The following is a 13,145-nucleotide window of genomic DNA, read 5'->3' as shown; positions in this document are numbered from 1 at the left end:
ATGGAGATTATATTGGATAAACATTTTGTATCTGCCTTTCATCCTGACACAATGTCATGTACCTTGAAAGGATGACTTTTACCCTGATATGTGTTGCCATTGTGTGTGAATATGCCTCCCTATGAATTCCATCTTTTACCTTCAGCTAAGAGTAGAGGTTGCAACTCTTATTAAACTAGACAAGTGCATTTTCTGATACCTGATGAGAAAGTCTGTGACTTTTCAGCACCATTTTCAGGAGATCCTTGCCTGTGTCTGTGTCTGAAGGTGTCGACCTAAATAGGATTTCAATACATCATTAACGATCACTTTGGGAGAGGTGCCCAGCCTTCAGCTTGTAGGATTCTCAGTGAATTAATTCCTTCTCAATATCAGCAAAGGCTTTTTTCAGGTTGCAAAGGCCAAAAATTTTAGGGATGTTTGGGCAGGGCCTTCTGCTCCTGCATCAGAGTCACCCGTCACCTCTTTCATGCTAGCCAGGATACTGTGGACTGCAGAATAGTCTCCTTCTAAATGAGTGAGGCTCTTTAATGGTGTTTTAAGCAGTTTTTTCTATGATTTGGCAAGAGAAAGTGTCACTCTCATAACAGGCGCTTTAATATTAGATGAGTAAGAATAGAATGGCTGCTCACTAAGGTCAGAACTTGCTGTACTTGATTACCTACATGTGTCCAACCACTCAGCCAATAGCTTCCACATTGTTCCCTACAGCCAGTTCAGCTCTGCCCCTTGGCTTCATTATGCTGAAACCAAGTACATTGGATGCTGTCACACAGGGTCATGCCACCAAAGTACCACTGTCTTCAGATGGATACAGACAAACTTGAATGTAAATTAAAAGCAGGAAAGCAAGGGTGTCTTCACATGATGACTACCAGGTTTCAGTCTGTTGTTTGCATCTGTACCTCCCCTGGTCCCCTACACCATCAACATTGCAAAAGACAAAAGGTGGGCTATGGAGCAGTGGATGCAGGTTGATGGTCTGCAGCTCAGCCCCTCCCTGCTACTCTGGAAACACTTATTTATGTGCTCTGATTGATACAGGAGAATGTACATTGAATGAGAATATAAAAGTTGTCTTTGAGAAAATGGGCACTGCCACTCTAAGGTGACCTTGCAAGGCTTTGTAGAATACGCAGTAGTTGAATACAAATATTTGAGAATTGCATGTTTTGACCTCAAGATTCATACCAGCAGAAGACATGCACAGATGCTGTCTTTGAGGAAGGACATTTGCTTCCTTTTATACTTCAAGTAGCTTGAATTGAATAGGTAGTGTTTAATTCATTATTCTGGCAGAGATAGGAATTAGCACCTCATTCTTCCATCCTCAGCTTCTAGCACTGGGTGGATTGAGGAAGAAATTAAACTTTAACAAAGTATACTTAGGTTGTGTTTTATATTTTTTAGAGCACCTCCACATAATTCATCTTGAGGCTACCAACAACTATTAGGCGGGTAAATAGGACAAGTGTTATTATCCCGCTTGTGAAGTGAAGAAAGGCACAAAGAGGTTAAGTGATTTCCTCAAGTTCACCCAGCCCATTAACTACAGAGATGAGACTTGAATCACAGGATCTGAGCCTAATTCTCTTTATACCACCTCATGCTTTTAGCGCATATGAGGGAAAAAAACTATCCCTGTTCCATGGGGTAGCAGATAAGACTGAACCAAAACAGATCAAACAGAAACAGTCACCTAAGTCATCACCAAGAACTCTATTACACAAGGCCAACCGTCATCCTATATTTGGTCAAAAAGAGGAGAGATTCCTAACACTTTGCCTTCAAAATGACAGGCTTTCCATTAAAAATATTCATGCAAATCATGAAATTTGAGAAAACTTTAGAAATACCAACATCAAACCTATAGCCTGTAGCCTAACTTTATAGCTGCAACTAGAATACAAGCCCCTCATGTGCAGCTCCATTGTGGGTCTAGCTTACCACGACATGTCCACCATCTAGAGCAGTGCCTGGGTGGATGTTGGACAAATGTATGAATGAATGTCACGAAGTAGTTGCATCATATGTCCAAGGCCTTGTCGTAAATGGGTGACTAGTCAGACCTAGATCTCAGGTTTTCCAGTTTTATGACTCTTAGCCAATGTGTTTTCCCTTTGCACCATACTACCCCTCATGGCCAGACCGGACCATAAGTGAGGGGAAAAAAATGTAGTGGGGTGGGGGTGGAATGCAATTAGTGTACCTAGAATTCCAACCACCACAACAAAAAGTGATAACAGTCTATAAAGTTTCTTCCACGCCCAGGAGCTAACCTGTAGGTTCAGTTTTCCATCTCACATATCACAACTTAGCAAAATAACTGTAAAAGCTGTATAAATGGGTCATAATCACAGCTCTTCAACTCCCTGCCACACAGTCTCGAATGCCTAAATCAGACCTGAATGTAGCACACATACCTTTGTTATTAGCCTGTTTGGTGGAGGTTATTCACTCTTTGATGTTTCTTTGAAAAGGATGGGAACAATTTGGAACATCTTTCTCTCAGCAATCCTGGGCTTCTTTCAGGTGGTAAAGGTAGAGGTCACTTTATTAATACAACCATCAAGAAAAGCTGTCATGGTAACACATTGCATCGATTCCTTGAAGTGCAGGAGACAAAGCCAAAAAGAGAAACTTTCAAGTCTATAAATACAGGCCCAGCATTGCTCAAGCATAGCAGCTCACTGACAGCGTGAACCTAAATGTATAACGTTGAACAAAACCCAAACAGAGAAAAGAAAACTTCCCTTTGGTTGTGTAATGGATCACCATGACCTTATGGGAATAAGTGATCCTTCAGCTCATAAAAGATAAAAGAATAGAACAAGTGGTAACACCAAGTCCTGGCTAATCCCCTCTCACCATAAGGAGTCATCTGTGGTCAGTTTTTCCATACCTTCCAGAAAGAACTCATAGAGGGGAAAGGAATCAAGGTCTCGTAAGTCACATTTGACAGTAGATTGCAGTTTGAGAAGAGGAAATGTATGTGACAATCAAGAAACCCGCCAAAAAAAAAATGAAAGAATTAAATAATTTAGCTATATCCCTGTGTCGCTCCTCATCCAAGATGGTGCAAGAAACATAAATAGAAGTAAGAGAGGAAGAAATACTGCTTGATTTATTCTTTCACTGTGGAAATTCTAAATGTTTTTGTAAACTCATGGCAATTGTGAGAGCTTATTTATCTACCTTGTGGCTTGCTTACTAAAGCTATGATCAGAACTGTTACAACACCTTACTGACTTCAGCTTTTCCACCAGGATTCTACACTTCATCTTTTTGCCACATAACTCTGTTTGAACCTAACGTTAATACTCTAACCTCATCTGTCAAATTCCACAAATTATCTTGGTTGCTCTATTTGAAATCATTCCTAATATCAAAACATCAGGAGATTATATTATGTGATATTGGTTACTCCATAAATGGATTATATTTATCAATACTAAAAGGAATCCTTTAGAATATAGTCAAGCTATTACCAAAGCGGTATTAGCTCTTCTGGCATCTAAGGCTCATATTTTACCATAACAAAAAGAATTCTGTCTAGCAAATAACTATTTGCATCCAGTACTGGATCAAGTGTTGTATAAGGGATTTTAAAATGAACCTTTCTGTTTACTGACATAGGACACTCTTAAACTGTCAATAACAATAAAGAGAGAGTTAAGACATGCTTAAAATGAATACACCCACAGAATAACTTTAGAGTTTTCAGTCTGAGGCAAACCCACAGAGCAGGGCACTAAGTAAAGAGAGTGATCCCTGAAAGATGCCTGTTGGGTAGAAATTTTCACTTGGATCTTTAATTTGCAACTCTATGCAGGATTATATGAGATAATGCCAGGATTGTAAATGGGTGTTTATCCTCATGCCAGTACTATCAACTCATGGTAGGTGCCTGGAACCTTGTGTTGAGAAGCATTTGAAGTTCAGTGCAAGAGAGTCCCATGATGAACTAGTTATACTTCTGACTTACTCCATCTTATGCATTATAACAGAATACCACAGACTGGGTAATTTATAGTGAATAGAAATTTTTATTGACTCACAATTCTGGATGCTGACATGTCCAATATCAAGGGGCTCACATTTTGTGAGGGCCTTCTTGTTGCCCCATAACATGGCAGAAGGCATTTTGTGACTGAAGGGCGGAGAGAGAAAGAGAAGAAGAAAGGGTCAGCCCACCCCATGATAACAAACCTTCTCCAAAAATAACAGTATTAGTCCATTCATGAAGGTGGAGCCCTTATGACTTAAACACTTCTTAAAGGCCCCACTTCTTAATACTGTTACAGTGGCAAGTAAATTTCAACAAGAGTTTTAGAGAGAACACATGTTCAAACCGTAGCAGTCTCCTAGGTACAGGGGAAGAAGAAAGGACAGTATAAATGCAGGCATATTTGCCATTTTCAGCCTAGACATTGGTATTTCTGGTTTATTTTCTGTATGAGCTGATTTGTACTTGGAGCTCCACCAAAATGTGGTAAAGCCCTAGAATGAGTAACAATTGATGCTATCAACAAAGGCCTCTGCCTAGTCATAGTGTGATATGAAAGCAGAGCACTTAGTCAATACAGTGGCAAATCTACTGAGTATCTATATAAGAGTTATTTCATGTCTCCCTGGTAAGTGGGAAAGTCGGCTATGTCTTGAGGAGCATGGAATGTGGCACTGTGCAACATTATTTACTATATTTCTCCTGATCGCTCTTTTCTACGTGAAGAGCAGTAATCTGTAAATCAGGAGACCTGGATTCTAGTCCCAGTTCTACTCTCAATTGCTTATCTACAGCTTTCTTAGCTACAGCTCATCTAGATGGTTTCTAAAGCTTCTTGAAAGCTCTGATTTTACTGCTTCTATGAAAGCAAATTACATGACAGGGGTGCTTTTGGTTCCTCTCATCCTTTCATTGTGAAGAGTACTAAAGGGTCTGTCTTAGATCCCAATCTCCTGCATTTACTCCCTGAAGAAGATAATCCACCCTTATATTTCCAATTCAGGTACTTAGAGTCACCTCTAATTCCCACAGTTCAGCACGTGAAAACTTACTATCTTCCTGATCTAGAAATGACAAAGTTTCTTTATTCTACTTTCCCCAAAATATATCAGGGACAACTGCCCATCTTCATTGCTATGACTGATGCCCTGACCCAGGCCTTATCATTTTATCTTTTACATTAATTGAGAAGTAATTCTTTATTGTAGGGGGTTGTTCTGTATACTGCAGGATGTTAGCAACATTCCTGGCCTTGCTATACACACCAGTGGCCAGTAGTTTGCCCTCCCTACCCACTTGTGACAACTAAAAAATGTCTCCAGACGTTGTCAAATAACCATGGGAGCAAAATCATCCAGTGTTGAGAACCACTACTTTAGACTGACATCCAAAGACATCCATTAAATGTTAATTCTTCAAAATTTTTCAATCCTTTTTCCAATTATTCAAGAACCCCTTATGACAGATTCAAGCAAGAACATGCAATGTTTATTTTGCATATTTCATTTGCCCAACTCAAAGTGCCCTTCCTCTCATACTTTTCCAGTTTGTCTATTCATAGATACAGTCATTCACATCAGGAAGATGTCTATGGTTAATTTCATACCTTCATAGGATCACTGCATTTTCTTGACATTGTTTTCTTCTCAGAATTCTTTATGCTCTTTCTCTTCCAGTGGCCTAAATGGTGATGTTCTTCAGTTTTCTATCTGCAGTCCTCATTTTTACTTGGTCTATATTCTCATAGGATGAGGTCTTCTACTCTTTTTGCTTCATCTTTTGCAACAATGATCACCACCACCCCAGCTCCAAATTTGTGTCTCCAGGATGACCTATCTCCTATTCCATTAAATAGTTTTCCAACTAATACAGAACAGCTACAGAAGAACCTAGACAGCTCTCAAAGTCAAGAGGTCCAAAAAACATTTATTTCTCTCCTAACTAAACTCTTCCTCCTATCTTCGTTTCTCAATAAATTTCTTTATTGTGCATCTAACTACCCCAAACAGGAACCTTAGAATGTCTCTTATCCATTCCTATAAACTGTCTCCAAATCTTTTCCCTCCTTCCCTTCCCCATTGTTCTAACCTCGTCCAAGTCCATTCTACTGAAGTATGGTCTCATTCCCTCCAGTCTGCCCTTTTTCTGTTGTAGGTTCACCTTCCTTTTCTCTTTTAAACACCACCCTCCTTCTCAGCCTTTGACAGCTTTCCATTCCTTATTACTAAACTCCACAATGTGTTCTGTGGCGCCTTCACAATCAGGCCACATCTGCCTTTCCCTCTGCACATCCATCATTCCTGAATTATCACTCCTGATAATTCACATAGGATCTTTTCTATTTCCCCAAGTGTCAGCTGGTCTGGGAAATAAAGGGAAAGAGTACAAAAGAGAGAAATTTTAAAGCTGGGTGTCCAGGGAAGACATCATATGTTGGCAGGTTCTGTGATGCCCGCCAAATTGCAAAACCAGCAAGTTTTTATTAGTGATTTTCAAAAAGGGAGGGAGTGTACAAATAGGGTGTGGGTCACAGAGATCACATGCTTCACAAGGTAGTAAAATATCACAAGGCAAATGGAGGCAGGGCAAGATCACAGGACTGAGACGAAATTAAAATTGCTAATGAAGTTTTGGGCATGCATTATCATTGATAACATCTTATCAGGAGACAGGGTTTGAGAGCAGACAACCGGTCTGACCAAAATTTATTAGGTGAGAATTTCCTCATCCTAATAGGCCTGGGAGCGCTACAAGAGTTGGGGGCTTATTGCATCCCTTATCTGCAACCATAAAAGGCAGATGTTCCCGAAGCAGCCATTTCAGAGGCATCCCCTTAGGAACGCATTCTCTTTCTCAGGGATGTTCCTTGCTGAGAAAAAGAACTCAGTGATATTTCTCCTATTGGCTTTTGAAAGAAGAGAAATATGGCTCTGTTCTGCCCAGCCCACAGGCAGTCAGACTTTAAGGTTATTGCCCTTGTTCCCTGAAAATCGCTGTTACCCTGTTCTTAAGGTGCCCAGATTTCCTATTGTTCAAAAGCACATGCTCTACAAACAATTTGTACAGTTAACACAATCATCACAGGATCCTGAGGCGACATTCATCCTTAGCTTATGAAGATGATGGGATTAAGAGATTAAAGACAGGCATAGGAAATCACAATAGTATTGATTGGGGAAGTGATGTATCCATGAAATCTTAACAATTTATGTTCAGAGATTGCAGTAAAGACAGGCACAAGAAATTATAAAAGTATTAATTTGGGGAACTAATAAATGTCCATGAAATCTTCACAATTTATGTTCTTTTCCCATGGCTTCAGCCGGTCCCTCTGTTCGAGGTCCCTGACTTCCCACAACATCCAGCCATACCAGTCCATGCATCCTTCACTAATGTGTCTTTCAGCTGGGCTTCAGGCAGAAAACTGAAACCATTTCTAGGTATTTCAACAGAGAGAATTTATTAAAACAAATGGTTTAAAAAGCATTTGAAATTTTAAAATGAGAACAGAATACTGAAGTAATTCCTGTGTTAAGTAAGCAGGAACTATCTATCACTCTGGGACTGAGGGATTATAGGAAAGAGGATGGAGCTATCAGAAAGTAAAAGTTTAGATAAAAGGGACCCCCACAGAGCTGAAACCTGCACCTTTAAGATGGGATAATGGCTGGCTGCTGCAGCTGCCTCTGAAATGCTGAATAGAACCTCCTTGGAGCTGAGGCTTAAACCTCTAGGGAAGGGATGCTTCCAGGCTGGTGTAGGAACCTCTAAGGGTGAGATGAAGCTGGTTATGAATAAAGCTTAACACTGGAACCACATGTTGCTGTTGGTGTGAAGGACCATTGATGGGCAATACTGTTAGAAGCACCATCAAACAGCATCAAGGAAACAGGATCTTCCATGCCTCCTACCTTCTCTGCTCCCTCTAGTGCCCTCTGTTGGTGGGATCCAGCAGACAACTTGCAGAGTTCAACATCAGAAGGGTGGATTTAGTGTTGAGAGACAATTGCTTAATAACCAATATGATACACTTTCACGTCTCCTTGCCTTTACTCATGCAGTTTCCCTACTTATAATGGCCTTTCTACCAGTATCTGCCTGATGAATGCCTTTGTTCAAATACAATCTCTTTTTTATAATCTCCCTTAATCTTCCCAAAAGTAATTATTTATATCATGTGAGTTTCCCTAGTAATTTGTAAAGACATTTTTGTAGATTTTTTTTATATCGTATCATAATGTGTGTTTGTGTGTTTGTTTATTTTCCATTTATTTTCTGCCAAACCATGTACTCCTTTAGGGCAGTTAGTTAACCATAAAATATAGCAGGGTGCCTGGCATACAACAGATATTGATTAAGCTGGATGGAATTGATAAGGGCATTTTAATGAAATTAATCTTAGATCATTTCTTGTAGATATTTTATCATCCAAGCCAGATTTAAACTCCGTAAGAGCAGAAATCATGCTTTATATTTCTTTCATTTTCTCTGTGGGGTCTAGTACAAGGTTGAGCATATTGAAAAAGAGCTTAGTGATATTTGTTAACCACCTAGTTGTTTATTAACTACCACAATTTTGGTTCAAAATGACATGAAGATGGAGCATGAATTATCAGGTAAGATCCTTAATTAGGTTTAGATGTGCTTCTAGCATGTGATTTCAACAGTTAGAGAGCACTGTATGTATGGTAAAGTTCTGTGTTTGTTGGAGGACTAGCACAATCAAGAGACCAAATGTAATATGTTTTATAGTGAATTATAAATAATGAAATATATTATAGGTTTTATTTTTCTCTATTTATCTCCTACAGAAAATATATCCTGCCAATTCATGAGATTACTAATTCTGGGCTATATTTGTTCCTAGTGTATTTATTAAATTTCTCACAACTATCAAAATCAACTGGTAATTATTTAAATGTAGGAAAAATATTGAATTTTAACTTAATCACCAGCTTCTTGAAAAAAGAAACCTCTGTTCAACAGCTGATTTATATTCACATCCAAGAAGAAGAAAAATAGCTTTTTTTTTTTCTAAAGGGGAGTGATATGTAATTAACTATTGATTTCTTCTCAATTATTCAAGGCAAGCAATTATCGATATTGATGGAACAGATATTTCCCTACCTCTAGTGCCCAAATGAAAGGAAATATCCCATTCAGCATTCTGCTGCCTGGAACAAGAAATGCTGAGGATCTTTAACTTTAGATGAAAACAGTTATCTGGATCTGTTTATTCCATGTTGCCCCAATTAAACATATTTCTTCAAGTGTAAGCAAAATAAAATCCTGAAAACCTACATATGCTTTCCAAATTAACTAAAGCCAAACACAAGGGCTTTTGTCAGTTTTGACCATGAGGCTAACCACTCTACACTTGTGGACTTTGCTTCACAGCTATAGATCTTGACATTTTTAACTATGACTCATAAAATAATGTGGTTCTACTATTATGACTTCTAAGCCACTCAATAAGAGGTAGCTTATATAATCATTAGAAACCATGGAACACTGCGTTGCATATCAGTATTTGGAGCCTGAAGGATTTAGTAGGCCTTAATAGTCACTTCTGACATTTACAGATAGCAAGCGTGGATACATTTGAAAATTATTCCAATACACTATGCAACTGTGTTAGAGGTCACCAAGCAAATGTTGAGGAAAGCAGTAAAACAGTGGACTATTTAGGGCACTCTGTTATTCACCATGTGAGTATCCACCACCATCTTTCCTAAGCTCATTCGCACACAAAGCACTGGCATGTTTGTGTGTAAGAAGCTTCTTTTGAAGCTGACATGACTGTTGAACATAATTAATGGACAAGGCAACATTCTCTATTGAGTTACTCCTTGGAGGGTAGAGTTGTTTTAATACTTTGCACTTAATACTAATATTAGGTATATGTATATGAGTGTGTAGTATGTTGTTGAACTCATGTGGCATCCCTGGGGAAATTTCACCATGACATTTTTTTAAAATGGAAAATGTTACAATTTATAAAAAGTTACTTTTTCTGCTCTGTCCCCCACCTCTCATTCCAGAGGGGTGCTTAAGCAGCATATGTTGCTTGGGAAATATTCTTGGCTCTTTTACTCTTTGTTGTTGTTTTAATTTCCCTGGGTTCTATTTAACATTCTGCTAAATCAGTGAAACAGTGATTGTCTAAAAGAATAGAAGACATGGAATTAATGAGGTTAGTCAGAATTTTGAAGAAATAAGAAATTATTAGAGGTGAAAGTTACATAACAGGGTCTGTGAATGAATTCTAGTCTCTGAAGTTGCTTGTCTTGATTTATTCAAACTGATTCTGTTAATTGATGGACATAATGAATTTTGGTAATCAGGGTTTCGCCACTGCATTTATTACTATTCCCAGAAATCAAGGTAACCTTGGGCTATACTTCCCATATTTACAAGGTGATAAAAATCCTTAATAGGCTGTCAGGGACAAATGTGACTGCTTTTCCTCACACTCCTCCCATGAAACAAGCTTTCTCTCTTCCCATCTGGCTGCTGCCTGCCTGGTGCATGCTACTTTCCCCGTGTCCCCACCCCCCCATCCCCATGCCTCCCCGTGGGTTCTGTCTTCATGCATGCAGCGCTGGAATCACGCACCGAGAGAATGGCCCACCCCTTAGAGGATTTTGGTCATTTTAAGAATACTGCTTTGCATTTTAAATACCATTCATCTGGTTTCAAAGATCTGCACTCTGGCATCGGGCACTTGTCCTTTAAAAACCCAAGAGGTCACAACAGGTCCCAGTTCCATGAAGAAAAGATACTGCCAAACCAGGACTATTGCATTATTTTGTATTCTATAGCCTCAAACGGACAGTGATAACATCCAAGATTGCAGCAAAAATATTATATGAAAAAGACTAATATGATAAAAACAAAGGCAGAAAACTACATTTGTTTGGAAATTGGAGTCACAGGCTTCGTTTGTGGAGGGGAGGGGGGAGCACAAAGATCGATAGAGATTTTTTTTTAGGCTGAAAACATGATGTACCAGATGAACTTAAATTGATTCTGCTTCTCCTCCCCGCGCCCACCCACCCCTACCTTCCCCCTCATTCTGCAGCGAATGTCTGCGACAACGAGCTCCTGCACTGCCAGAACGGAGGGACGTGCCACAACAACGTGCGCTGCCTGTGCCCGGCCGCATACACGGGCATCCTCTGCGAGAAGCTGCGGTGCGAGGAGGCTGGCAGCTGCGGCTCCGACTCTGGCCAGGGTGCGCCCCCGCACGGCTCCCCAGCGCTGCTGCTGCTGACCACGCTGCTGGGAACCGCCAGCCCCCTGGTGTTCTAGTTGTCACCTCCAGCCACACCGGACGGGCCTGTGCCGTGGGAAAGCAGACACAACCCAAACATTTGCTACTAACATAGGAAACACACACATACAGACACCCCCACTCAGACAGTGTACAAACTAAGAAGGCCTAACTGAACTAAGCCATATTTATCACCCGTGGACAGCACATCCGAGTCAAGACTGTTAATTTCTGACTCCAGAGGAGTTGGCAGCTGTTGATATTATCACTGCAAATCACATTGCCAGCTGTAGAGCATATTGTGGATTGCTAAGGCTGCGACAACCCCCAAACAGGAAAGACAAAAAACAAACAAATCAACCGACCTAAAAACATTGGCTACTCTAGCGTGGTGCGCCCTAGTACGACTCCGCCCAGTGTGTGGACCAACCAAATAGCATTCTTTGCTGTCAGGTGCATTGTGGGCATAAGGAAATCTGTTACAAGCTGCCATATTGGCCTGCTTCCGTCCCTGAATCCCTTCCAACCTGTGCTTTAGTGAACGTTGCTCTGTAACCCTTGTTGGTTGAAAGATTTCTTTGTCCGATGTTAGTGATGCACATGTGTAACAGCCCCCTCCAAAAGCGCAAGCCAGTCATACCCCTGTATATCTTAGCAGCACTGAGTCCAGTGCGAGCACACATCCACTATACAAGAGTGGCTATAGGAAAAAAGAAAGTGTATCTATCCTTTTGTATTCAAATGAAGTTATTTTTCTTGAAATACTGTAATATGTAGATTTTTTGTATTATTGCCAATTTGTGTTACCAGACAATCTGTTAATGTATCTAATTCAAATCAGCAAAGACTGACATTTTATTTTGTCCTCTTTCGTTCTGTTTTGTTTCATTGTGCAGAGATTTCTCTGTAAGGGCAACGAACGTGCTGGCATCAAAGAATATCAGTTTACATATATAACAAGTGTAATAAGATTCCACCAAAGGACATTCTAAATGTTTTCTTGTTGCTTTAACACTGGAAGATTTAAAGAATAAAAATTCCTGCATAAACGATTTCAGGAATTTGTATTGCAATTTCTTAAGATGAAAGAAGCAGCCACCAAGCAGTTTCACACTCAGTTTACTGATTTCTGTGTGGACTGAATACATTCAGCTGACGAATTTAGTACCCAGGAAGATGGATTGATGTTCACTAGCTTGGACAACTTCTGCAAAATATGAGACTATTTCCACTTGGGAAAAATTACAACAGGAAAAAAAAAATCTAAGTGATTGCCAAGATTATGCCAAAGCCTGTTGGCAGAGTACTAAGAGACTTTTATTTTTAAGTCATGCTATTTTCACAGATTGATGGTGATCATGTGACTCTAGGGATGCTGATCTATGTATCTTTCCAAATACAGTGTTTACATGGAGTATCATAAGAGGCAACCTGGGGAACCAGGAAAGGAGCAGGGAAATTGAATGATTTGCAATTTGACTTTGAATATATTCAGACTTAAGTATTTAGAGGAAATATCAAAATATAAAGCAGCAAGTAGACATAACTGCTGTTCCTGAGAATAAAGTTTGTTTTAAGTACTGCCCAAGGTGTAATAAATTCTTGTTTCTGCCTTTTATTAGGCCAATTACTGTGCAAGACAGCAAGGGGAGGCAGGTGGGGAAGAACCTTTGCAAAGTTTCAAAGAGGCTAAAACAGGGTGCATTTTGTTCCCAGCACACTGTTGTCCTACAGGTTACAAATGTGTTAGCAGCAGCATCTCCTGGAATCAAAAACAATTATCAGCCCGAACCAGAATCTTAAGGACAATGAAATTCTGCATGACTTGGTAGAACAATAACCTATGATAATGTCAGGTCAGAAGCC

General features: G+C 39.8%; 1 protein-coding gene across 16 annotated transcripts in view; it reads left to right on the top strand.

Moving 5' to 3' along the window:
- The window catches only part of NTNG1 (netrin G1), a 352,207-nt gene extending 339,343 nt beyond the window's left edge, over positions 1 to 12,864 (top strand). For all 16 annotated transcript variants that reach the window (XM_005542553.5, XM_045366166.3, XM_045366139.3 and 13 more), the window contains one exon: positions 11,088 to 12,864. In XM_005542553.5, the coding sequence (XP_005542610.1) occupies positions 11,088 to 11,317 (230 nt within the window). In that variant the 3' untranslated portion in view covers positions 11,318 to 12,864. The remainder of the gene's footprint in view (positions 1 to 11,087) is intronic.
- The last annotated feature ends 281 nt before the right edge of the window (positions 12,865 to 13,145 follow it).

This window comes from Macaca fascicularis, chromosome 1 (assembly GCF_037993035.2).
Source record: "Macaca fascicularis isolate 582-1 chromosome 1, T2T-MFA8v1.1".
NCBI classification, from domain to species: domain Eukaryota; kingdom Metazoa; phylum Chordata; class Mammalia; order Primates; family Cercopithecidae; genus Macaca; species Macaca fascicularis.
This window is presented reverse-complemented; position numbering and strand designations above follow the sequence as displayed.